Source organism: Poecilia mexicana, unplaced genomic scaffold, assembly GCF_051168715.1.
Source record: "Poecilia mexicana isolate PSO_F unplaced genomic scaffold, ASM5116871v1 scaffold_18, whole genome shotgun sequence".
Classification (NCBI taxonomy): domain Eukaryota; kingdom Metazoa; phylum Chordata; class Actinopteri; order Cyprinodontiformes; family Poeciliidae; genus Poecilia; species Poecilia mexicana.
This window is the reverse complement of record NW_028263387.1, coordinates 25,991,612-26,017,614: the sequence shown is the minus strand read 5'-3', so window position 1 is coordinate 26,017,614 and position 26,003 is coordinate 25,991,612. Positions and strand designations below refer to the sequence as shown.

At 37.0% G+C, this 26,003-nt stretch overlaps 2 protein-coding genes across 2 annotated transcripts; one reads left to right on the top strand and one right to left on the bottom strand.

The window, feature by feature from the left end:
• Positions 1-299: 299 nt before the first annotated feature.
• Positions 300-3,163, top strand: LOC106926812 (Fc receptor-like protein 5). Its single transcript, XM_088015211.1, has 5 exons — positions 300-435; positions 626-895; positions 1,077-1,334; positions 1,522-1,659; positions 3,120-3,163. Exons 1-5 carry the CDS (start codon positions 300-302, stop codon positions 3,161-3,163), a joined length of 846 nt encoding a protein of 281 aa, XP_087871337.1.
• Positions 3,164-4,387: 1,224 nt separating this feature from the next.
• On the bottom strand, positions 4,388-24,668 carry LOC106926811 (uncharacterized). The gene is made up of 9 exons (XM_088015210.1): positions 24,449-24,668; positions 21,753-21,886; positions 21,455-21,653; positions 11,683-11,820; positions 8,986-9,054; positions 6,081-6,422; positions 5,505-5,792; positions 5,309-5,428; positions 4,388-5,123 (listed from the first exon to the last, which is right to left on the bottom strand). Exons 1-9 carry the CDS (start codon positions 24,666-24,668, stop codon positions 4,609-4,611), a joined length of 2,025 nt encoding a protein of 674 aa, XP_087871336.1. The 3' UTR covers positions 4,388-4,608.
• Positions 24,669-26,003: the final 1,335 nt, after the last annotated feature.

The following is a 26,003-nucleotide window of genomic DNA, read 5'->3' as shown; positions in this document are numbered from 1 at the left end:
AACAACTAAATAGTCAAATGCTGTCTGCATGTTGGAGCTGTAAACGGTGCAGCTTTCAGTCAGAGACTGAATGAACAAATAGATGATCTAAAATAACACATCAGTCTCAGGTGCATCAAACCTCCATCAGTCTTTGTTTTTAGTTTGTCAGTTTGTGTCTCTGCGTTTATTTCTAGATCTTCGACTTTAACCTGCAGCTTTATTCAGCCCCAGAAACAAAGCAGACAGGAAGAGGAAGTTCTGACCCGTATGACCCAGACGTCGGTGTCAGACAGTTCAGTCAGCATCAGGCGTCGGCCATGGAGGTTTCATCTTTCTGTAAGTACCAGTTCATATCAACCAGCTGCCGGTCCGTTCTGATCCTGGATGTTTGTCTGTTTTCAGGGATCAACTTGTTTCTGCTGCTGATTTCACAACCTGAGCAGAGCCGGTCTGTTCACAGGACCGGTGAGAGTTAAACTGATCTTTGTTCTGATGTTTATGTAACACAGACGTTTGATTTTAATCCCTAAAGGTGAACCTAATTTGATCATTTGAGTCGTTCTATGATCTGCAGAAATGAAGACCTCCAGCTCATTTATCTTATATTTATTTTATTTCCACTCATTCCTTTCCTTCTTCTGCTCTGATTCAGGTTTTCCTCATGTTTCTCCAGAGAGGCTTCAGTTCTTTGAGTATGAGACAGTAACTGTACAATGTGAGCATTTAGACGGAGTTAATGACTGGAGAGTAAAGAGGAAATTCAATGAAAAAAGAGCAACAAACTCTTCAGACCCCTGCAGCTCAGCAGAACCTTCCTGCACTCTGGATCCGTCCTTCGAAGTGTTCAGTGGAGAATATTGGTGTGAAAACGATGAAGGAGAAACGAGCAACTCTGTTAACATTTCTATTACAGGTTTGTATTAAAATTAATTTATAGACAATAGAAAAAACAGGAAAAGACTAAAATCTGTCAATGTGATTTAAAAAAAAATACCATTAATCTTCATCTACAACAAACATGCAAAATATAAAAAGTATTAAATGAAATCAGTAACATGTTTAATGAATGATGTGAACATTCATGTGTTTCTCAGCTGGTCTGGTGATCCTGGAGGTTCCGGTCCAACCCGTAGCTGAAGGATCAGACGTGACGCTTCCTTGTATCCACAAACAAACTGAGCTGAGTTACATCAGAGATTTCTATAAAGATGGCCTCCATCTCATGACCTGCTACAGCAGCAACATGACCATCAGAAACGTCTCCAAGGCCGATGAAGGGAACTACAGGTGCAGCATCTCTGGAGCCGGAGAATCTCCTGAGAGCTGGTTGGCTGTTCACCAGACGCTCACAGGTTGGTTGGCTTGTCTTGGTTCTTATTATGTCATGTTGGTGATTTAAAGTTTAATATCTGAAATTTACTATTCAGCACCGAGTGAAGAGAGTCCCCCGATAACAGGTGAGTTATTCTGTTTGTCTGCTTTTCTTTTGTTCTTTGTCTGTATCTGTTTGTCTACTAACATCTGAAATGTTTCTTTCAGGCCCGTCTGTAAAAAGTCCTTTGGTTCGGTCCAAACCCTGTAAAACCTTCGTTCTTCAGTCCACAGCAAAGTTTCTACTGGTGGCCTTGTTGTCTGCAGTGATCGCTCTGATTCACTACAAGAGAAAACGACGAACCAGTAAGAACTTTATTTAATGGATTATTATTTATAAAGTCACAGTGGGTTGAAGTCAGGAGAACGCTGCTTCATTTTAACACCATGATGCTCTTATTGGACCCATATAAACTGTACATTGTGTATGAATATGCAACATTATTCTGATCACAGCACAAATCTAACAACGTTGCACACAGAAAATGTTTCAGCTTATCAAACCATCAATATCATCAACACAGTTTATCTCAGTTACATGATATAAAGGAAAAACAGACAAACCAGCCTAGAAAAGTCTGAATAAACTAAACCTCCTCCTACCTAATAATCACATTTAGAGGAAACTGTACAGTTTAAACTTTTACAAGTCAAATCTTCCCGTCTCAAGCTGATGGCCAGACGATCTGCTTTAGGATTTTCTGGTTCCGTCTCAGTCGTCTCCTTTTCTCACAACCAGCACATTTACAGTCAGTTTGATGCTTTGTTGATTTTACTCCACATACAAAACTCACCTCAAAAAAAGTTTCTGTTTTTAAGATATAATTTTGCAAAGATCTTAAAGACCAAGTTATGTTAGAGGAAGGATGATTTGTTTTATTTTACGATCTTTTATCCTGGTTTATGTCAAATAAAAGTAAAATATTTGGTGTTTGGCTGAGATCAGGTTGGTTTAGATCGATGGTTTGACAAATAAATTCATTATTTGTTTTGCATTTGCTGCTGTTATGTTTTATGATGAAACAGTTTGATGCTTTCAGTTTGATAAAAAAAAAAAACATTTTAGGCCGACTATCTAAATTTGATCAAGATGCACTTAATATTTGAATATCTGAATAAAGACATATTATTTTATATTCATAACTTTTTGTGTTTCCTTGTGAATCTTCAGGATTAAAATATTTTGTGTCTGGAAAACAAACAGGAGAATCTAAAGGAACCAGAACAGGTATTATTTTAAACTAACTATTTTAAAATGGACAACAATCATTATAGAAATTATACATTTTATCTCAGAGGTAAATTATTAATTTCTGAAGAAATATGAAGCTTTCAGGAATGTGTCAAAAGTTGATGCAGTAAAACATTTTGTTGGTTTTACAGAAATTTATTGCATCAACAAACATCTTTATGACAAACAGCTCGACTGTGTTTATCTTGTTTTTATTATTTCTTGCCATTTAATCAGTCTATGGATAAAATATTTAGTTAATATCTTTGAACCCCATAAACTGATTGATCTCATTGATTTAACATTGTGTTCAGTTTTATAATTATCTTTGTGTCTGTGAAGCTCAGAGGAGATATTTTTACCTTCAGGTTAAACAGTAAAACCACAGGCTGCAGCTAGTTTAGTGTTTATTTAGGTAACTGTGAAAGTCGTGTTCAGACTACAGAAATAAATCTGCTGCTGCCGCCTGATGAGTTTAGTTTTATTATTTTGAGAGGAAACTGAAGATAATTTGAGCTTCATTTGTGTCTCACAGAGGCAGAGAGCAGCAGGCAGTCAGAGGAGGAAACGGAGATCTGATCCATGAAGACGAGTCGGTTCTGTGAAACTGAAATTCATTCAACTCAGTTTAATTTACTGTCAGTAAAATAAACTGTGACTTTAATTAATGCCAGTTAATTAACTGGGATTACAGTTTAATTTACTGTGAGTAAATTAAACTGTGTTCACAGATACAACTAGTGGTCAAAAACATTAAATCCCAGGGAAAATAAAGTAAAAAACTGGAATATTATTACACTCTGCTACATCAATTCACTGTGGGAAATGTTTGACTATTAATGTTTTTTTATATTTGCTGATGTTTTTCCTGCACTAAAAGAGAAACTTATTTAGCTCAGTAAATCATTTGTTCTGGATTCATTTTAAACAAATCCTTCCCTGTTCAGCTGATATTTGCATGTTAAATGCTCCTGGATGTGGATCATTTCTGTTTCTTTAACAGATTTTTACAGATTTTATTGTTTGAAAACTGAAAGACTTTTAGTTTAAATATTTCAGAAAACAAAGATTAAATTTTTTATGACCTGTTTTTAAAAGACTGAACTGTCACTTTCACTTTTTAACTGATGTAGTTTATGACAAAGACACGTTTCAGTTTATTCATCATTTAATTTAATTTTCATGCATTTAAATGATTTTCCTCTCAGATACTTCAAACTGTTATGCATACCAAATTATCTAAATAAATTGTCAGTATTCGTAGTGATTAAAGTAATTCCCTGTTTTTGTTTTTTATTAAGTCACCTTCATGGTTGGATCACAGCTTTAAGGTCATTCAGTGTTAATTTTATTTATAAAGCACTTTAAAAACAGATAACTGCACCAAAGTACTTTGCAATATTCATAAAACACAGATAAAGAATAAAACACAAAACATTTTCTGTAACAATCAGTGAAAGTGGTATTTTGATGTTCATTCTAAAAATAAGTGACCAAATTTAAAGTAAAGTTAAATTAACTCAAAAATGACAATTTTTTTTGTTTGAATCACTAAAACAAAAAGCAAACATGTTTTATTCTGTGTCCTGAGGTTTTCCTTACCTTGAGAATAGACTGTAATTAAGTCAGGATGAAGATAAATCCTCAGAATAAACATTATTTACTCTATTCAGTTATTTACATTACAGTTAAAATATTTGTTCCTGTTGGTGTTGGAGTTCATTTAATGAATCACAACCAGGACATTTCTAAAACAGTCCTGACATGTAAAAATCTAATGACTGCTGAGTTTAAACGTTCTTCATTCAGCATGTAGGAAAGATTTCTGCTGCTTTATTTCCTCAAAATGTTTTTTTGCTTTGAATCTGAAAAATGTCTGAAGGTCTCCACTGAGTCTAATGAACTGAACTGAACTGAACTGAACTGAACTGAACTGAACTGAACTGAACTACTGATAATTTCATTTCCTCACATCATGTAAAAACTGAATTTAATCTGTTTCTGTCTCAGTAGTAAAATCACATTCATGTCTTCGTTTCTTCAAGTTGTTTTTTAATTTCCTTTACATTTTTCTCTATTTCCTGTTTCCTCTCCTTCAGCTTATTAACCTCTTTACATGTTTTCTCTATTAGTTTCTCTGTCATCAGCTCCACATGTTGATGATCTTGTTTCCTCCTATCCATTTTATCTAAACTCTCTGTCATGATTTCCTTCAGTTTTAAGTATCCTGTTGCTCTCTTCTCCATCACACTCCCCGTCTGGTTTCTTTCTTCATCAATAACTGAGTTAAGCTTCTCCTCATCCTCCTCAATCATTCTCTCTGTCGTCTCTCTTTGATCACTGAGTTGTCTTCTCTGATCCTTCAGTTCCTCTGACATCTCCATTAATCCTTCAATCAGCTGATCAATGATTCTCTGATCCTCATTTCTATGTTTTATCTCTTCCTCAAGTTTTGATTCCTTCTCAGATAAATTCTCCTTTTCTTTTGTCATGAGCTGCTTTTTCTCCTCATTCATTTCTTTTTTTAGCTTCTTCTTTGCTGCACAAACAAGAAAAACATAAAGATTAATGTTTTACATTAATGAGTTTTGATTATCAAAACATGTAGTTCAGAGATATTTATTTATTCTGGGTCTGTTTAAAAAATATCTTTAGCACCAGATTAAAAATAAAACCTATTTTAATGAGAAGAAGCTCAATAAAATACATTATTAATTAACTCACATATTTCAGTTTGCCTCCATTTCCAGGTGAAAGTAGCAGCTCCAATAATAAGAGTGAAAACCAGAATCACAATAGAGCCAATAGAAACGCTGCAGTCAGGCTGAGGAACGAAGAAACCATCTGAAACATGAAGAGTTTCCTGTAAAAGCTACAACATCTGAACTGTTAAAGTGTTTAAAGTGTTTTATTCTCCCACCTGGAACATGAATGTGTGTCTCTCTGCTCTGGTTGATGTCTCTCTGCTGGACTCTGCAGGTAAAGTTGTTGTTGTTTCTCTTCTCTACAGTCACTCTGCTGCTAACAGTGTAAACACCATCAGGATCTGTGCTTTTCTCTGCAGCTCCAGCAGACATCATGTTTCCGTCTCCGTCCAGCCAGAACATCTCAGGTTCTGGATACCAGCCTGCAGCGCTGCAGTCCAGCATCACTCCACTGCTGCTGACATCCAGTCCAGATAAACTGGCACCAGGTGAGGAGGCGGAGCCTGATGGTCAGAGAGCAGAGGAAGATGAAGAATCACATCGTTTAACATTCATACTGTGACGATCAGCTAAATGTTACATTAAAACGGTAAATGAACTGAAGAGCCAGAATAAAGTTCATATTTATTCAAAATGACTCTTTGAACTTGCTGATTTTGGTACATGAGGTAAAACATTTGACAACACTGATAGTTTTTAGTTAAAATGTCATTGCAAATATTCCTTAGTAAACATTAATATGAAGAAAATGGTTTTAATTGTGTACTGTATGTTGTGATTTATTTTCTTACCAACAACAAGCTCAGTAAAATATTCCTTCTTCTCTCTGGGAAAGTAGCATCTGTATCTTCCACTGTCAGATATTCTGACGTCAGAGAGTTTCAGTGAAACGTCTCCATGTTTCAGATTTTCGGGGATCATTGACGATCTTCCCCTGAAGGCTTCATTTTGGTCGGCTGAATATTCTTTACCATCGAGATTCACAAACACAAATCTGGGTTTCAGGTCGGGTCTGCCCCACTCCACTGTCATCCTAGACGCATCTTTAGGGGGTTTCAGGCGACACGGCAGAACCGCGTCCTCACCGACCATCACAGTAACTGACTGAGGTGAATCCGTCTGCTGAGCCTCACCTGAAAATGACAAAAGATGAGGAAGTTCAACTGTAGTGGGAATTTGTCCTCAAACCAACATAACAGTCACTTTATGTTGGTTTATATCCCCGATGTATCAAGGCTGGTTTTGCTGCCCTCTAGTGGTTGTAATTATTTCCAACCTCTAACTACCACATTATTAATTGGTATTAGCATAGTAAACACCACTTTTATTATTTGTGGTGTAGCACTTATTCAGTCAAAGTGTGTGATAACACACGCATTGATATTAAACTATTTTCTGTCTATTCCATTAAAATGTAACATCAGTTTCTGTTTATTTGTTTTCAGAGCCTCTACAACTTTAACAGCTTTTAGAAACTGGCTGGTTTTAGCTAATTTTTGTTTTGAAAGTTTAAGTTTATAACACAAAGCTACTATCTAATTAGTGAGATTAATGTCAGACAGATGAGTGAGTCAAACTGCCAAGAGTGCAATAGTTTAAGGTGTAAATAAATATAGCAGCTGGTATTTATTCAGCAATTTGTTGTTCACCAAACTTGCATAAAATAATAAAATACTTTAAAGAAGAAGAAGAAGGAAACAATAAAAACAAACATGAATGACTGCTGGCAACATGTTGGTCAACAGAACTGCTCTACCTGATTTCATTCATTTCATTGAGTTGAATCTTCAGCCCTTAAATAAAAACGTTTTTGTTGCCTAAATGTCCTGATTTTTCCAAACTGGTGACTAAAGTAAACATTTCTCATCCTGGAATCATGGAGGAAAAACAGATAAATATCACAGTCAGACTTACAGTGTAAAATTCATTTGAACATATTCCAGTAAATTTGTGTAGAAATTACCTTTGCAGGTGAAAATGAGGAGCAGGAAGCCAGTCACAGCAATAATGGAGAGAAGATTCATAGGAAACATCTTTTCCTTATGTTCCAACCTGTTAATGTAACATTAAAGCACAGAGAGTATGGTTTTAAATTAATTTAGTGTTAAAGGGTTTCTGTCAAAATGACATGACGACTATATAAATAAATAATGTTTTATGTAGCGTCTGTGATCTTCAGCTGTAATTTTATTTTGTCATGAGGGATTTAATATGTAACTAGCTTTCTATTTGAATAAATATTTTAAAAATAGTTAATCATTGAAAATATCAATATACATGTTTTTGAACAGTGAATAAGAAAACAGAGGAACATACAAACTTTCACCCTAAAAGAAAAGATTAAATAAATATTTATTAGCAGTAAAAAGCTCCTCTTAAACATCTAAAATCTTCCAAAGGTTCTCAACACAAAAACCAAAAATCTTTAAGTTTTTCAAATACAGGAATATAAAACACTTCCTGAAGTTAAAATGAAAAGTTAAAACATTAGAAAATTATCAACAATGTTTTTAAAACCAACAAAAAATTTATGCTTCAAAACTAATGAAAGGTACATTAAAACAGGAGAGAAAATGTAACATGTAGTTTCATTTACAAGCACCGACATTTTGATTAAGACAAACCTGCAGCAGGAGCAGTTAAACCATCAACAATCACCAGAACCAGAACCATGAAATCAGCAGTAAGGTCCAAAGACAAACGTTTAAATTTACAGTCGTCATTTTAAAATCCTCTACAATTTAAAATGTAGAGAATTTTAATGCTTTAAATAGTTTAAAGGATTAAACTATTAGAGTTTTCTCAACATTAAATTTCAAGAGTTTTTATCAAAGTTAACTCATAATCTAACATTTAATTTGACTAAAAATGGCTTTCAAACTGTAATATGAACAATTAGAAAATATTCCAGACTAGATTAAGAACTTACAGTGAAAAATGGTCAGATATAATGTCAGAAGCTTTCAGTACGTACCTGATCTGCAGAAACTCATTTATGATCAAACAAGGATCAAAGTAACAGGAAGATGAGATTCTGGGTCAAAGTCCATCAACAACTCAGTTTATATGTAATAAAATCAGGTGTGTTCAGATTGTAGGTTTTAACTGTTGCAGTGATTTATCAGAAACCCAAAAGATTTTCTCTCTCTGGTAAAAATCTTTTAACAAAACCTTTTAACAAAACCTTTTAACAAAGGCACATTTACAGTTCGGTTTCTGAAATGACTGACAGAAAATAATGATCTTTTTCTCAATATTCAAATTTATAGAGATTTGTCTGCATATAAAACGGTTATGGCCTCTCTTGCATCAAAAAAGTCTTAGAAAACAAAAATGCCAGAGTAGTCCCTGTAACAGGGCGGCCGTTTGTGGTTGGATTTTACGGTGCAGAAGATTACGAGAGGTAGAGTCAGGTGGAAACAGCAGTTGGTTTATTCTCCTCACAACATCAACACACACTCAATCACAATCCCTTTCCCACACAGGTGAAACTACAGGCTTAAATAGTCTCAGCTGTGTTGGATCCAACCACCTCCAATTCACAGGGGGATCTCCCTTAACTAATCTCCACCTATTTACATAAAATGCACTTTATTAAATATAAACATTTAAATTTACTTTTTATAAATATTTTATATTTTATCTTACACCAAATGAAACACCACAAAAAACCCATAAACAATTATCTCCCCACACTTTTCAATGGCCTCTCCCAGAACCTATAAATGGTGTCTGGACCCCCGGGGTTGTATTTGTCCAAACACCCTGGAGAGGACACAGAAAAGACAGGTGAGTCACTTAATATCAGCAGTCCACACCTAACAGATTATGCACAACATTTGCTCAGTTTTACCCACCAGTAGCTCATTGCTCTGAGTAACAATTATCCTCCCTCCACAGGCAACCAGCTCACTTTCCAATGAGGAGCAGCTGTGCAGAGCCCAGAACAAAAGGCTACATGCTAATTACTAAAATATTCAATAAATACAATTAAAACTTCTCGTGTGCAAATTGTTGTTTATGTGCAAATCTCTGCTTAAAGTGCAGTGCTAAATAAAGTGCTTGTTAATAAAGTGCAAAAAGTGCTTTTAAAGTGCTATACAGTGACTTAAATACAAATAGACCCAGTAATGAACCAATAAATCATTACTGATATAAATTTGTTATAAAAGTATTACTGATTGCACTTTAAAAATTAGGTAACTTTATGTTATTAAAGGTAAAGTTTAAACAGTAATGATTTCCTGGTTAATGTCAAGTTGTCATAACAAAGACATTTTGAATAATGTCAACTTTGTATTAAAAGTGTCATAATTTACCGAATGACGTTTTATGACAACAGTCATAAATATTCATGAAGGCTTATTCATGTTTATGACATGTGTTATGACAATCTTATTCACCCCCCTTCAAATAAAGTGTTAGCCAAAAAATAATCAAATATAAACATTAATTTGTGGTATAAAAACCTTTTCACTCCTTCACCAAACAATCAGATCAGCCCCAGCAGCTGCTTCTGCCTGTTAATCACTGCAGGAGGCTGACTGACGAGGAGGAGGGTCTGAGCAAAACAAATAAATAAATGTACAACAATAGATCTACCATTCACATGGCTTTATATCTGTGGAAATTAATTTAGCAAAAAATAAATCTAATTCTTAATAGGCTCCAACAAAAACCATTAAAATAAGTATAAAACTCATCATCACTTTCCATCTACAATGAATTGAAATTCATCATTTCAACCTGGTTTGATTAAATAAATGCTCGGCCCCAGTAACATGACGCTTCATCCCAGGATGAGTGAATGTAAACTTCTGACTCCAGTTGTTGCAACATAGAAATTTTATTTTCCAAAAATAAAGATCTGTGAATGTTAAAGAAAGAAAAGAGTCAATAACTACTGTTTTGCTCCATGTTGCCTTTTATAATGATGATTTTATTTAGGTAATAAATCACAGATGTTTTTAACACAGTTTCTAATTTTGTGAAATAAATTTAGAATGCAGCACCTTTTGGACATAAAAGACTGATTTAACATTGGAGGCACAGAAATCAGCTTTCTGCTCTGAGACTTGCAGTTTTGTTAAATTGGCCAGAGTCCTGTGTATCTTCATCCAAGTTCCTCAAATCACAGACAACATTAAGATGAAGCAAAGGCCAGTCATGTCTCAGGATTTAGAGTTTCTGACACAAGATTAAAGAAATGTTGTGATTTCAGCCAGAACAGCTTTGATTGTGGTGGATAAAACAATGTTTTATCCAAGTAGGACTAGAAATGAAAATAGTTTGTATCATTGTTTCTGTCTTATACTTTTTTTACAAAAACCTTTTCTAATTCAATCATCTTTTGTTGCGGCCAGTTTACTCTGGTATCTGTGACCAGAATCAGAATCAACCTTTGTCATTGTAGAGAAGAACAACACAATGTGTGTCACTACAGCCCATCAAAAGAACACAAAAGGACATAAACAAACAAACATGGGGACTGAGGCTGCAGCCGTAATGGGAGAAAATCATGTCATGCACTATGTCCATAGAAACTGTATGGGGTTACAGAACAGCTCTGCACATACAAAGAAACATGTTGACAACATAAAGACCCAAAATGAGAATAAGAGAATCCAACACAGGCCAACCAAGTCAGCCATGGAGCCACTCTGCACATTGAGGTAGTTATGCAGCGTCTGCATGCATGTGTGAATCTGTAAATACATATGTGAACGCCGTCCCAATCACTGGCCTGTTAACACAACAAACACTGAGGCTTTTTTCCTCTCCCATGGATCCCATAGAGACCCGTCATCAGGATCACCTGAAGGCTCAGACTTTACGTTTCAGACACTAAACACCTGCTGGATCCCTAATCTGTAAAACTAACTGGACTTTTTACTCAACTAATTCTGGTTCAGTTTGTTACTGTCAGCTCTAAGGACACTCGTTTATGTCATCGGCCTCTCGGTTCACTTTTCTGTTATCTAAATCTCCATTGGCTCCAGAGCTTTCTCTATGTTCAGTGATTGTCTTTCAATGTTTTTCTTTATCTCGTCTAATTTCCACTGGGTCTGTAACAGTTTTTCTTTTTCCTTTAACGACTCTGTGTCATCAGAGCTTTGACTGTCTGTTATTTTAGTTTCCACTGATTGAAGTTCTTCTTTGTTTTTCTTCTTTTCAGACTCAATTTCTCTGAGTTTTTCTGCTAGTTGATGTTTCTGGTTCTCCAGTTCAGTTTTCACTTTATTCAGGGTGGAAAGAAGAAACTCTCTCTCATCCCTTCTTCCTCCTCGACCTTGGTATCTGAACTGCTGCCTCGACTTGATCCCTGTCATGAAAAGAGGAAGACCTTAATAACACATAAACAACTTTCATTCATCATCATCTCTGCTCACTTACTGGTTGTTTCATTTCCAGTCTCAGTTTCAGCAGCTTGTCTGTTTTCTCTCCTCGAGTCGTTCATGGTGGGAAGAAGCGGCTCTTCCTCATCACATCCTTGCTCATCATCTTGATGTCTGCGGTGCCTCGACTTCTTACCTGCCATGGAATAAAATATCACACAGTGAAACATTTCGTTTATATAATAATTTTTGGTAGCAAAAATAATTCATGTTTACTGCAAAAAATGATCAGTAACTGTAACTGACATGTATAGATATATATGAAGACACAGGCAGTGGATAGTAAAACTCCAATAACCAGTCCAACGGCTCCGCCGATCAGGGCCCATTTCAGATTGTTGCTGTGGTCCATTTCAAGTGTAGAAGCTAAACTGATAGAGTAAATAATAATCCACCATTGACAACAGGAAATAGGAAATGAAACAAAATGCAGCAGATTGATCCGATTCTAGAGAAAAAAACAGGAAGTTGAAATCCTCTTACACTATAAACAGTTGTTATGTGCTGCATGAGAACAAAACAAAGTTTTAAAACAGAAAACAATATTTATGTTCAAAAACAAATTTCTGAAAAACAAGATGAAGCTGTAGACTCTTTTTCTGATTACTTGACATAGATAAATGAAAAAGACTAAATGAAATCAGGCATTACATATCCTCCTGACTACCAGGAAAAAAAAATATTGTCCAATCACCATTTGTTTTACATCCCACATTCTTTGTAAGGTAATAAAAGGTTTTATGCACTTACTTTGTCTCTTCCCATAAAATGTGTTATTACTGTTGAACGCAATTTTTATGAATTAGAAAAACATACGTACAAAAGTCCCACCCCTTCACATGTGGTATCATTGAAAAGCCCTAAATGTCCTCTCCAGATACCAAAAGGAATTAATTCAGTAGAATGCAGGGGGTGGGAGATATTCAAGTTTAGAAATGTCCTCTACAGAGTACAAAAATGAACTACTGGTAGTCAGGAGGCTATTTGTTTTAGTATTCTAACAGCCTACCTTTTGTGTTCATGACGAAGCCAGTTCAGCTCAGTGAAGAGAGCAAATGAGCAACAGGATCAAAGTCCTGCAATAAACTAAACAGTTTCAATCTTGTGACCTGAAAATAAATCAAGTTTATTATTACAGAACATTTCAGCAACAACACAGTTCAAAGTGCTTTACATCATAAAAATACAAAGATATAAATTATAAAAGAAACCACAAAACAACAAACAGACTTTTCTTGGTTTACTTAAGTTTAATTGAACCTTACCTGAATATAAGGTTAACAAACAAAAAACATAAACAGATCTTTGGAGCATAAAATTTCTTCTATTATATATATATATATATATATATATATATATATATATATATATATATATATATATATATATATATATATATATATATATATATGTGTGTGTGGGGGTGTGTGTGTGTGGGGGGGGGGGGGGTGTGCGTGCGCACTAATATATTCATTTTGAGTATATAACACACACACAAATAGTACATATACTTAAGTTTACTAAATTGCACAAAATTAGTATTCATGACAAAGTGAGTCTCCTTTTTGAATCTGATATGCTGTGTGTGTGACTGTGTGTGTGTCTGTGTGTGTGTATGTGACTGTGTATGTGTCTGTGTGTGTGTGTATGTGTATGTGACTGTGTGCGTGTGTATGCGTGTGTGTGCGTGTCTGTGTGTGTGTATGTGACTGTGTATGTGTCTGTGTGTGTGTGTATGTGTATGTGACTGTGTGCGTGTGTATGCGTGTGTGTGCGTGTGTGTGTGTGTGTATGTGACTGTGTGTGTGACTGTGTGTGTGTGTATGTGTATGTGACTGTGTGTGTGAATTGGCATTAAAGATACTGACACTGTTTCCCAACGTCTTGAAAGTTGCCCCTACTTTTCCAGATTCGTTGGTTATTTGTCTGTTTTTACTAACAGTAAAGTTAGTAAAAGCAGACAAATAAGAAGAGTGGAGGTTTGTATAAAAATGCTCAAAACTTTATTTAAAAATTATTTTTTGATAAATTTTACTTTTTTAATATTCTATAAATAAGTAAAACATGACACTGTCGCACATTCTTTGCCTCTTTAATTTCATATGTACAATGCTTTTCTGAATTCCCATCTATTTCATTAGTTAAATACAAGCACCAAATTCCTGTGGAAAATCAAACAAATCCCATAAAATATGAAACGTATTCAAAAGAGAGACCATCACAAACACTGAAAATTATTTTAATGTTAACATTTTTTTTAATTGCAAACAAATTACCAAACTAAGGAGCCCTCCAGGGGACATGGGGATATATATATATATTTTTTTTTTTTGTTCCCTCGCAATAATCTACCGATCAGTTCATGCGGTATAATTGATACTGTAAGCCTTTCTTATGGGCTGCCGTACTTCCTGCTTTAATATAAAGTTATGTAAAGTTTTTCCATAAATGTTAATATCTGGTTGTGAAATATCTGACGTTTTATATCTTTTTCTTTGGTATGGAAAGGCACCACAGACCTATGATATAAACATAAACTTTCCGTAAGTAGGAATAAAATAAAAATACATCCTAATTTGGACTATTTGAGTTATTATTGCGGGGTAATCAGTCATCTGATTGTGTCTCTGTTGTGTTCGTGTCTGAATGGTTTAAAGGACAGCTTTCAGTGCCGTTCCATCTCAGCCTTAACAGACATAAAGATTGTTGTTGCGCAACACCCCCCTCCCCTCTTCTCTCTCTCTCTCTCCTCTTCTGAGAGGAGGGAGATGTTGCTCCCAGCTCTCCGTCTAACGGGTCCTAGAAGCCTCTAACTCCGGAGTATTACTACAGATGAGAATATAGAGGACATTCTGTTTAAGCTGGGCACGAAGAAGACTAGCCTGGTTTCTGACGGCCTCCATCCAGATGTCCCTCCTTTTTCACCCTGTGAACTAGCCAGATCGAGCAGCCCAGAATCAGCTAGTTTCACAGAGCACACCTGTTACCGGTCGCTCTTTCCCTTTATTACAACTTGCACTTGTTACTGAACCAGGTTGGTTTTAGTGACTCGGGCGAGTCCCAAGGGTGTTGTTTTAGTTTTGGCTAAAAGCAACCTATAAAACATTTTCCACCTTCTCCTCCCAGAATCAAACTTCATAGCTATTTTACAACCATCAAAGAACTTTAAGGTGACTCATTAAATGAATGTCCACAACATCTTTTAGATTTTCTTGATGCTAATTATTTTATTAGAAAGGCAGTTTTGCAAGGGTCAGTACAGCTTAAATCAGTAGCAGAAATAATCAAATAAGTAAAATCAATAATCTAGCCTATCTTTCCCTAATGCTGACACTGTGAACTAAAAAGGGAAACTTTGAGAGAGACGAACAGAGTTTGGCATTTTGAACCCCAGAACTGGCCTGATGATGAAAAAGGTGTTGCAGCAGCAGGAGGCTCCCAGTACATGAAGAGTACTGAGTCAGAGCGGCAGATCTCGGGCAGGGTGACTTCCTCATGCGCATAACGGTCCTCTCCCTCTTGTCTTGCAGCTCTGCAGCTCCTTTCTCTTCGTCTCACGATCTTTCTGGTCCATGGAGATGTAGACGAGCTGGTCTCATGGAAGGAACACACCAGTTCTTCCTCTTTGCCTTTGTTTTTTATCTTCATCTTTGCCTTGGTCTTTGTCTTTGGGGTCTCGAACCCAGCTGATGAGAGAAATGCAATTTGAAGCCACATGTTGCGGGGCTAACGGGTTGGTCCCCATGTGCAGAACAGTCTTCGGCTCTGTGGCTCCGGCTCTTCTTCAGCTGCAGAGTTCTTTGTCCATCTGGATCTTGGCTCGAAGCTGCCTGAAGGATCCAACCAAAGACTCCTCTTTTGCATTCACCTTATATAGGATATACCCACCCTTTTGGGGGCATTGGCTGTCATGTTTCTGGCCCGTCTGCCTGCTATGTTTGTCCCCGCAGTTCCCACCTCTCATCAAGCTCATCTGGTTCACCTGCATGCTGAGTGCAATCAGGCTCATGTTTCCCACCTGTGCACAGCAGTTATATTCAGCTCTCAGGCAGGCAGACGGTGCCAGATTTTTGAAAGCCTTAGAGTGAGTAGATATCCAGCATTTCTTCCTGACCTGACCCCGTTCTGAACACTTTTCTGCCCCTCGGATTTGCCTGCCTTGTCTAGCCCACGTCGGATTCTCCACTGGCTTCTGTTTTCTGGACACGACCCTGTTTCTGTCCTCTGACCTCTGTCTCCTGCCTCGCCCTTTGGATTTTGTCTGCTAGAAGTTGCCTGAACGTGCTGGACCCTTTTTCTGTACCCTGACCACCGCTCTCTGCCTGACCCTCAGACTAGTTTTACTCTGTCCTGCCTGCTCCTAGCCCCGTCCCTCCCTGGAGCTGCCACTGGTTGCCAGCCTTTGAGCTACCTGGACCACTCATCCTCCACAAACGCTAAGAAGGTTAGTGGTTCTTTTCTGTTCAGCTTTGGCCTCTCCCCCAAGAATACAACCCTCTAACCTTCCTCTCTGTCCTCAGAGGTCCCTGTTCCTTTGCTGGTGGCTGCCTGTCCCTTACCCCGAACTTCAATAAAGAACTTATTATTTTGTACTTTGTGTCTGACTGAAATTTCGGGTCCTCAGTTCTGATCATTACATTGGCATTGGCTAGCTTTGTCTCATTGGCTGACTGCTTGGACCGATGATCTCATATCCATCACCTTCTTGGAGACATTATGTCCTGATGTCTGTGCTAATGTCCCAAGTTGCTCAACAGTCCTCTTGTGTCTAACCTGTTCTTATGAAAGTTAAAGTTTCACAATAAGGCGTTGGTCACCTCTGCTCTCCTATCAGTTCCTCTTTCCCCCTGACCTTTCACCTACCATCTACCTCCAACACAACATCAGTGACCTTTAGTTACAGTTACACATTTTACACCATTTCAAGTTCAATGTCAAAATCACATTTATAACCTTTTAGTTTCTCTGGTTTAGCATTCACTTATAATATTATAATAACCATTACTTATTAGTTACTCTTATAATCATAATGTGTTATTACAGACATTTCTGAAAAGAAACCAAGAATAATTCATTATTCTAATTATTTGATACCATGTTAAAGTTACTTCTTTCACCTGTAAGTACTTCCATAATTATAAGAGTAAGTGTAAATATTCTTATAATCAAACCAACATCAACCACTGGTTAAACCAATATTGATTATTGGCTTAATAATAAGTTATCATTATTAATTCAAATATTTTACTCTGGGTTTTATCCAATTACTCAAAATGTTTAGATTTTATTCTTTAAACCTTTAATGCTCAAAATGAGCAGTCTGAACTATTTTTAATCACTGCAGGCTGGAAACTTCCTCTTTCTCCAGGAAATCTGCTCTTCCTGTTTCATGACTCTCTTTCTGTCTGACTATGATTTTTTATGATTAAATAGAAAAAAAGTAGAATTAAAGCAAGACACAATAACAACACACACAACCAGATTAATTTCATTACCGTCTGACTCTACTGTTGGGTCTTGATGTCACCTGTGTAATCAGTTTTAAAGATAACTTTATTTATTGTTATTATTAAACTAAAATCTCCAGCATGGGGAAGTGGGATGAGCTCGACTTTTTCTCGACAAAGGTCTGAGAAACACAGAGTTAACTGTTTCACATGAAGATGAACAGACAGTTGTGACCTCCAGGTCAGTTTATACACACATAAGGAAGAGAACACTTTAAACTAAAAATCACAATAATACTGATTAACATTAGACTGAATATGAACTAAAGTAATAACAAAATGATAATACCAAAAAATCTCTATCAGTTGTTTTAGTTTTGGCTAAAAGGAACCTATAAAACATTTTCCACTTTCTCCTCCCAGAATCAAACTTCATAGCTATTTTACAACCATCAAAGAACTTTAAGGTGACTCATTAATTGAATGTCCACAACATCTTTTAGATTTTCTTAATATTAAGTATTTTATTAGTAAGGCAGTTTTGCAAGGGTCGGTACAGCTTAAATCAGTAACAGAAATAATCAAATAAGTAAAATCAATAATCTAGCCTATCTTTCCCTAATGCTGACACTGTGAACTAAAAAAAAGAAAACTTTGAGAGAGACGGACGGAGTTTGGCATTTTGAACCCCAGAACTGGCCTGATGATGAAAAAGGTGTTGCAGCAGCAGGAGGCTCCCAGTACAGGAAGAGTACTGAGTCAGAGCGGCAGATCTCGGGCCTCAGGGTGACTTCCTCTTGTCTGTAGCGGTCCTCTCCTTCTTGTCTTGCAGCTCTGTAGCTCCTTTCTCTTCGTCTCACGATCTTTCTGGTCTCTCGAGATGTAGATGAGCTGGTCTCATGGAAGGAACACACCAGTTCTTCCTCTTTGCCTTTGTTCTTTGCCTTTGTCTTTATCTTCAACTTTGCCTTGGTCTTTGTCTTTGGGGTCTCGAACCCAGCTGGTGAGAGAAATGCAATTTGAAGCCACATGTTGCAGGGCTAACGGGTTGGTCCCCATGTGCAGAACAGTCTTCGGCTCTGTGGCTCCGGCTCTTCTTCAGCTGCAGAGTTCTTTGTCCATCTGGATCTTGGCTCGAAGCTGCCTGAAGGATCCAACCAAAGATTCCTCTGTTGCACTCACCTTATAAAGGATTTGCCACCCTTTTGATGTGTTTGCATTGGCTAGCTTTGTTGCTGTGCCTGTTTCATTGGCTGATTGCTTGGACCGATGATCTCATATCCATCACCGTCTTGGAGACATTATGTCCTGATGTCTGTTCTAATGACCTAATGTCTTGGTCACCTCCGCTCTCCTATCAGTTCCTCTTTCCCCCTGACCTTTCACCTACCATCTACCTCCAACACAACATCAGTGACCTTTAATTACAGTTACACATTTTACACCATTTCAAGTTCAATGTCAAAATCACATTTATAACCTTTTAGTTTCACTGATTTACCATTCATTTATAATTTTACAATAACCATTACTTATTAGTTACTCCCATTATAATCATGATATGAGTTATTACAGACATTAATGGAAATCTAATTATTTGACACCATGTTACAGTTACTTCTTTCACCTGTAAGTATTTCCATAAGTACAAGAGTAAGTGCTAAATATTCTTATAATCAAACCAACATCAACCACTGGTTAAACCAATATTAATTATTGGCTTAATTATAAGTTATTATTATTAATTTAAGTATTTTACTCTGGGTTTTATCCAATTACTCAAAATGTTTAGATTTTATTCTTTAAACCTTTAATGCTCAAAATGAGCAATCTGAACTATTTTTAATCACTGCAGGCTGGAAACTTCCCCTTTCTTCAGGAAACCTGCTCTTCCTGTTCCATGACTCTCTTTCTGCCTGACTATAATTTTTTTATGATTAAATAGAAAAAGTAGAATTAAAGCGAATGTGGTATGTTGGTGCAGATTCACCTTTAAGGTGAGTGGTGGGCGGCACCAACGTACCCTTTAAAGCCAGGTGTGTGGGTGCGCACTCACATACAATTGTTTTGAGCTGTGGAGATGGCGTTGTGTGATCCTGTCTTTCCTCAAGCATCAAGTAATGGCCTTCAGGATTGTGGTTGTGCTGGTGCTCCCGTTTTGCTCTCTGGGAGTGCGTGTGATCAGGCACGCGTCGTGGGCGTGGAGCTCTTAACCGAGATCCTGAGGTGTTCGGGACTTGGCGGTGGACTGTTGTGTGGTTTTCCCCCTCCCTCCTCCTGCCGCTTACTGGTGCGCGCACCTGGCCTAATTGTCCATGGCGCAAGGGGAGCACAGCCACGCCAACGCCGTTGTTTTGTCTTTACTTTTGCTTCATGCCTTTTCAGCTGGGTGTCATTTACCCAACTGATGATTTATTCTTTATTTTGGCCAGGGTTCAACCGTTTATGGTGAGTCCCCCTATTATTTTTCAGTACGTTTATTTACAATTTGTATTTCTTTTCTTTGTTTGCATGTAGGTTTAATTTGTCAATTGCTTGCATGATTTGGTTTATTTAGTTTGTTCAGTGCTTTGCTCGTCTTGCTTTTTGTTCATTTGCTTTGCATGTTTTTTTGGTTGGGTTGCAGTGTTTTGTTTGTTTTTGTTTTCTGCATGGATTTTTTTTGTTTAGTTATTAATTGGGTTTGAAAACAACTTGCCGCTGGAGTGCTGATGTGCAGTATGTATTTTGTGAAGTTTGTAAACTGTCTTTTACTCATATATTCTATTGTTGTAGGCCTATTTTAAACTTTTGGAAAAAATAAATTATTAAATTATTTTCTTTTAAACATTATGATCCGCCTCTCTCTGTTGTCCCGACCTGGCGTGGCCTTTTTGTAGATATTAGAAGTTGAATAGTCCTGGGGCCAAGATCTCAGGTGGTGTTGTTGGATGTAATACTTTAAAATTTAATAGTAGACACCGCTATTGCCACACAAAGTTTGCAGGACAAAATAACAACACACACAACCAGATTAATTTCATTACCGTCTGAGTCTACTGTTGGGTCTAGATGTCACCTGTGTAACCAGTTTTAAAGATAACTTTATTTATTGTTATCATTAAACTAAAATCTCCAGCATGGGGAAGTGGGCTGAGCTCGACTTTTCTCGTCAACATGCTGTAAATAAATCGATCACAAACAGGGACATTTCTTAAGAGCAATTTTGGGGGGTCGGAAAAATTACAGTAAAATGTGGGTTAAATTGTTTTTTTTGTTCAAGCTGCACCATAAAAAATGACTAGTAAGTAGCACCTAAAAATTAATTCTTATTTTTTTCTTAGATGAATGGCAGATTTACTTCGCTTTTTGTTTCTATTGCCTTTTTTATATTGACATTGTTTAAATACAAGGGTTTCTTTCATGATTTCTATGGGGGGGACAATTCTAGACTTTTCCAAGATTGGCGTTCCCCCCTGGGATTTACGCCTGTGGATTCAACATGCTGCTGAAACACTAAAGACAGAAGCAGAACCCATAATAACCTGGTTTAGTTTAAGTGAATCTTGCTGATTAGTGACTCCACATCTGTTTTTTAGTACTTTGTCCTGATTTGGTCACATTTAATTTCCTCCTGTTGTTTTCTAAACATCGTTATTTTCCTCCATTGTTCTCATCATCTGCATCTCTATATGTTCCATCACCTTCTCTATGTTCAGTATCTGTCTTTCATAAAGTTTCTTCTCCTCATCCAGTTTCCACTGAAACTGTAACAGATTTTCTTTTTCCCTTAATAGCATTTCCGGGTCATCAGAGTTTTTTATCTCAGTGATTTTTTTCTCCACCATCTGAACTTCCTCTTTGTTTTCCTTCCTCTTAGTCTCATCTCTGAGTTTTTGGAGCAGCTGATCCTTCTGGGTCTCCAGTTCAGCTTCGACTTTATTCAGTGTGTCATGTAACTGCTTGTTGTCCTCCTGGAGTTGCTTTAAGTCGCTCTGCAGCTTGGAGTTCTGATCTACTAAAAGAAAAAGACAAATTTTAACCCTATGTCGTCGCTGCCCGCCATGTGGCGTACAAGCATGTGACGCATTTATAAGGCTTCGTAATAACATGGACACATACTGAGTTTTCATTTCAACTCTGTTGGACAGCACGGACTTCAAACTTTATAAAAGTGGTGTTTTTATATTGGTTTTGTGGTTATTTACTTCAAAATAAAGCCAGAAATAAGATTGATAATTTCCGCCTTATTTTTTACAGTGCAACAAGCACATCTGATTACATCCTCGTTTAGCTCAAGTGAATCTTGCTGATTTGTGACTTAATATTTATTTTTTTCAGTACCTTGGTTTGTTAAAGATGCATCATTCTGGACACCCTCACCATCCTCTGCTTCTTTCTTGACATCCTTATTTTTCTCCATCATTCTCATCATCTGCATCTCTATAGGTTCCATCACCTTCTTTATGTTCAGTATCTGTCTTTCATGAAGTTTCTTCTCCTCATCCAGTTTCCACTGAGACTTTAACAGATTTTCTTTTTCCTTTAATAACAGATCGTTGTCATCAGAGTTTTCTTTCTCAGTGATTTTTTTCTGCACCATCTGAACTTCCTCTTTGTTTTCCTTCCTCTTAGTCTCAACATCTTGGAGTTTTTGGACCAGCTGATCCTTCTGGGTCTCCAGGTCAGTTTTAACTTTATTCAGTGTGTCACATAACTGCTTGTTGTCCTCCTGGAGTTGCTTTAAGTCGCTCTGCAGCTTGGAGATCTGATCTACTAAAAGAAAAAAGACAAACTTTAAAAGACCAAATTATGATGCAAAATACCAATCAGATCAATACGTCTGTAAATCCTATCAGAAGTTGTTCCTGTTTTACATTAAAATCCTCCTTAACACTAATGATTCTGGTCTCCTCATGGACCCATTGAATTACATTAATTTCCTTCAGAATGACTAAATAGAGCCCACCTGTGTGTAATCTAATCTAATCTAATCTAATCTAATCTAATCTAATCTAATCTAATCTCAGTACAAATCCAGCTGCTCTGTGACGCTTCAGAGGTTAACAGAATATTGGGAGCAAACAGCATCATGAAGGAGCACAGCAGAGAGGCCAGGGAGAAACTGGAGAAGTTTAAATCAGGCTTAGGAGGTAAAAAAAATCCTTGTCCTTCTGAAGCTCAAGGTTCCATCTATCAGTGGAAAAAGGACATGAACTTATAAGATCGGAAACATATCAGGTATTATTTGTAGAATGATTGATCTTTTACATCAAGGCTACTGGACATCACATTCTATGTGATGTCCAGTAGGTTAGTTTGAAGGGGATTTTTTATTTAAAGTTAAATTTATTCCATTATTTCATCCCATGTTGCTTTCAAAACGTAACAGTCCAACTGTTTTAAACTTCAGAATGTTTTAATTATGTTAAAATACTTTTCAATCATTTTAAATAAACTGGTTATTGATAACCGTACAGCTTCATTCAGCACAGATCTCTCATTTTTCTAAAAAACTTCCAAACATTACAGATTATAACAGACAATCTGAGTGAAACTTGTTAAATTGTTTTTATTTTAAGTTCAAAGTAATGCACATTATCAGTGACTTTTATTCAAAATCACTGAAAATGTGATTTTGAATAAATCACATTTACTCAAAATGTGACTCTTTCTGCTTGTTTTTAGAACATGAGGTAAAACATTTGACAACACTGATAGTTTTTAGTTCAAATGTCATTGCAAATATTCTTTAGTAAACATCAATATGAAGAAAATGGTTTTAATTGTATACTTTATGTTGTAAGTTATTTTCTTACCAACAACAAGCTCAACATAATTTTCTTTCTTCTCTCTGGAAAAGTAGCATCTGTATCTTCCATTGTCAGATATTCTGACGTCAGAGTTTCAGTGCATCTTTATGTTAATGAGGAGAGCTGCCTCCTGTGTCCAGCTCCTCTCCTATTGGTCAGAGCTTTGGCACCAACGTCACTGCGTCAGACGTTGTGGGGCGTTTACTCAGTTGCTTAGTGCCGTCTTTTTAGGCCACAGACCAAAACAAACTGTATCCCGATGGTTTTGTTGTGTTACCGACTGCAATGCAGTTAGTTCCAAGTTGGATATTCGAGCTCCGCGAACGAAGCAGCGTTTAGCTCCAGGTTGATCCGATTTATGAACGCTAATGTCGGCCAGCTGTTCTCCAGCTGCTTCAGAGCTCAGAGGTTCACTTAGGGCCGCCAACAAATGTTAATAAATACTTTACCTTGTGAACAACTGATACAGAAAAGTCATACTTTTACACAAGACACACTACTCTCTATTAAAATGTCAAGTCATATTCAATATTTTAAATCATTTTAACATTAAATAATATTTTCTTCAATAGCTTCCAAATTGTTTCCCCATTGACTAAAAATCATTGTGAAATTGTTCCACTAAACCGTGTAGATGAGGCACAAACATTTATTCCCCATTTTAGATGTTTTTACATTTTTCACATTATCTCATATTTAAAAAATATGATTGGTGTTTAATAGCTTAAGTCTCATGTGACCCATTGGCAAGGAATAAAGGGTCCAATCGAATAAAATGAGTGTGCCTCATCTTTACAGACTAGTAGAATCATTTCACACTGATTTTGACTCAATAGGTCACATGACCTAGAACAGGGGTGGGCAGCTGCAGGCCTGGAGGGTCTCCTGCAACTTTTAGATGTGTCTCAACTTCAACACACCCGAGTCAAATAATGAGGTCGTTATCAGGACTGGAGAACCTGACTGCACTGAGGAGGAGATTCAGCTGTTGGATTCAGGTGTGCTGGACCAGGGAGACATTAAGAGCTGCAGGACACCGGCCCTCCAGGACCAGGACTGTCCACCCCTGGTCTAGAAGATATTGAAGAAAACATATTAATTAATATTAAAATGATTTAAAATACTGAATATGACTTAACATTTTAATAGGGTGTAGTGTGTCTCATGTAAAAGTATGACTTTTCTGTATCAGTTGGTCACAAGGTCAGGTATTAACATTTGTTGACAGGAGTGTTTGGTTCAGAGATTTGTTGGCAGCCCTAAGTGAACCTCTGAGCTCTGAGGAAGCTGGAGAACAGCTGGCCGACATTATCGTTCATAAATCGGATCAATCTGGAGCTAAACGCTGCTTGCTTTGCGGTTTGAAAGATCCTGTTTCTGCTCATCCAGTTCATTTTTTACAGTGCAACAAGCACATCTGATTACATTCTAGTTTAGCTCAAGTGAATCTTGCTGATTTGTGACTTAATATTTATTTTTTCAGTACCTTGGTTTGTTAAAGATGCATCATTCTGGACACCCTCACCATCCTCTGCTTCTTTCTTGACATCCTTATTTTTCTCCATCATTCTCATCATCTGCATCTCTATAGGTTCCATCACCTTCTCTATGTTCAGTATCTGTCTTTCATAATGTTTCTTCTCCTCATCCAGTTTCCACTGAGACTTTAACAGATTTTCTTTTTCCTTTAATAACAGATCGTTGTCATCAGAGTTTTCTTTCTCAGTGATTTTTTTCTGCACCATCTGAACTTCCTCTTTGTTTTCCTTCCTCTTAGTCTCAACATCTTGGAGTTTTTGGACCAGCTGATCCTTCTGGGTCTCCAGGTCAGTTTTAACTTTATTCAGTGTGTCACATAACTGCTTGTTGTCCTCCTGGAGTTGCTTTAAGTCGCTCTGCAGCTTGGAGATCTGATCTACTAAAAGAAAAAGACAAACTTTAAAAGACCAAATTATGATGTAGAATACCAATCAGATCAATACGTCTGTAAATCCTATCAGAAGTTGTTCCTGTTTTAGATTAAAAACCCCTTTAACACTAATGACTCTGGTCTCCTCATGGACCCACTGAATTACATTAATTTCCTTCAGAATGACTAAATAGAGTCCACCTGTGTGTAATCTAATCTAATCTAATCTCAGTACAAATCCAGCTGCTCTGTGATGCCTCAGAGGTTAACAGAATATTGGGAGTAAACAGCATCATGAAGGAGCACAGCAGAGAGGCCAGGGAGAAACTGGAGAAGTTTAAATCAGGCTTAGGAGGTAAAAAAAAATCCCCAAACTTCAATCCATCATCTGGAAATGGAAAGAGGAAACTGACTAAGTCAAGGCCTAGTCAAAGTCAAACTAAACTTCCTGGCTGAACAAAGAGAGCTCTGATCAGAGATGCAGCCAAGATGCTCCTGGTGACCAAATGACCCACAGGACTGCTAGTCATCACTGAACTAACATGTCTTTATGGATGAGTGGCAAGAAGAAAACCTCTGCTAACAGAAAACCTCTGCTAACAGAAAACCTCTGCTAACAGAAAACCTTTGCTAACAGAAAACCTCTGCTAACAGAAAACCTTTGCTAACAGAAAACCTCTGCTAACAGAAAACCTTTGCTAACAGAAAACCTCTGCTAACAGAAAACCTTTGCTAACAGAAAACCTCTGCTAACAGAAAACCTTTGCTAACAGAAAACCTTTGCTAACAGAAAACCTCTGCTAACAGAAAACCTCTTCTAACAGAAACCTCTGCTAACAGAAAACCTCTGCTAACAGAAAACCTCTGCTAACAGAAAACCTCTGCTAACAGAAAACCTTTGCTAACAGAAAACCTCTGCTAACAGAAAACCTTTGCTAACAGAAAACCTCTGCTAACAGAAAACCTTTGCTAACAGAAAACCTTTGCTAACAGAAAACCTCTGCTAACAGAAAACCTCTTCTAACAGAAACCTCTGCTAACAGAAAACCTCTGCTAACAGAAAACCTTTGCTAACAGAAAACCTTTGCTAACAGAAAACCTTTGCTAACAGAAAACCTCTGCTAACAGAAAACCTCTGCTAACAGAAAACCTTTGCTAACAGAAAACCTTT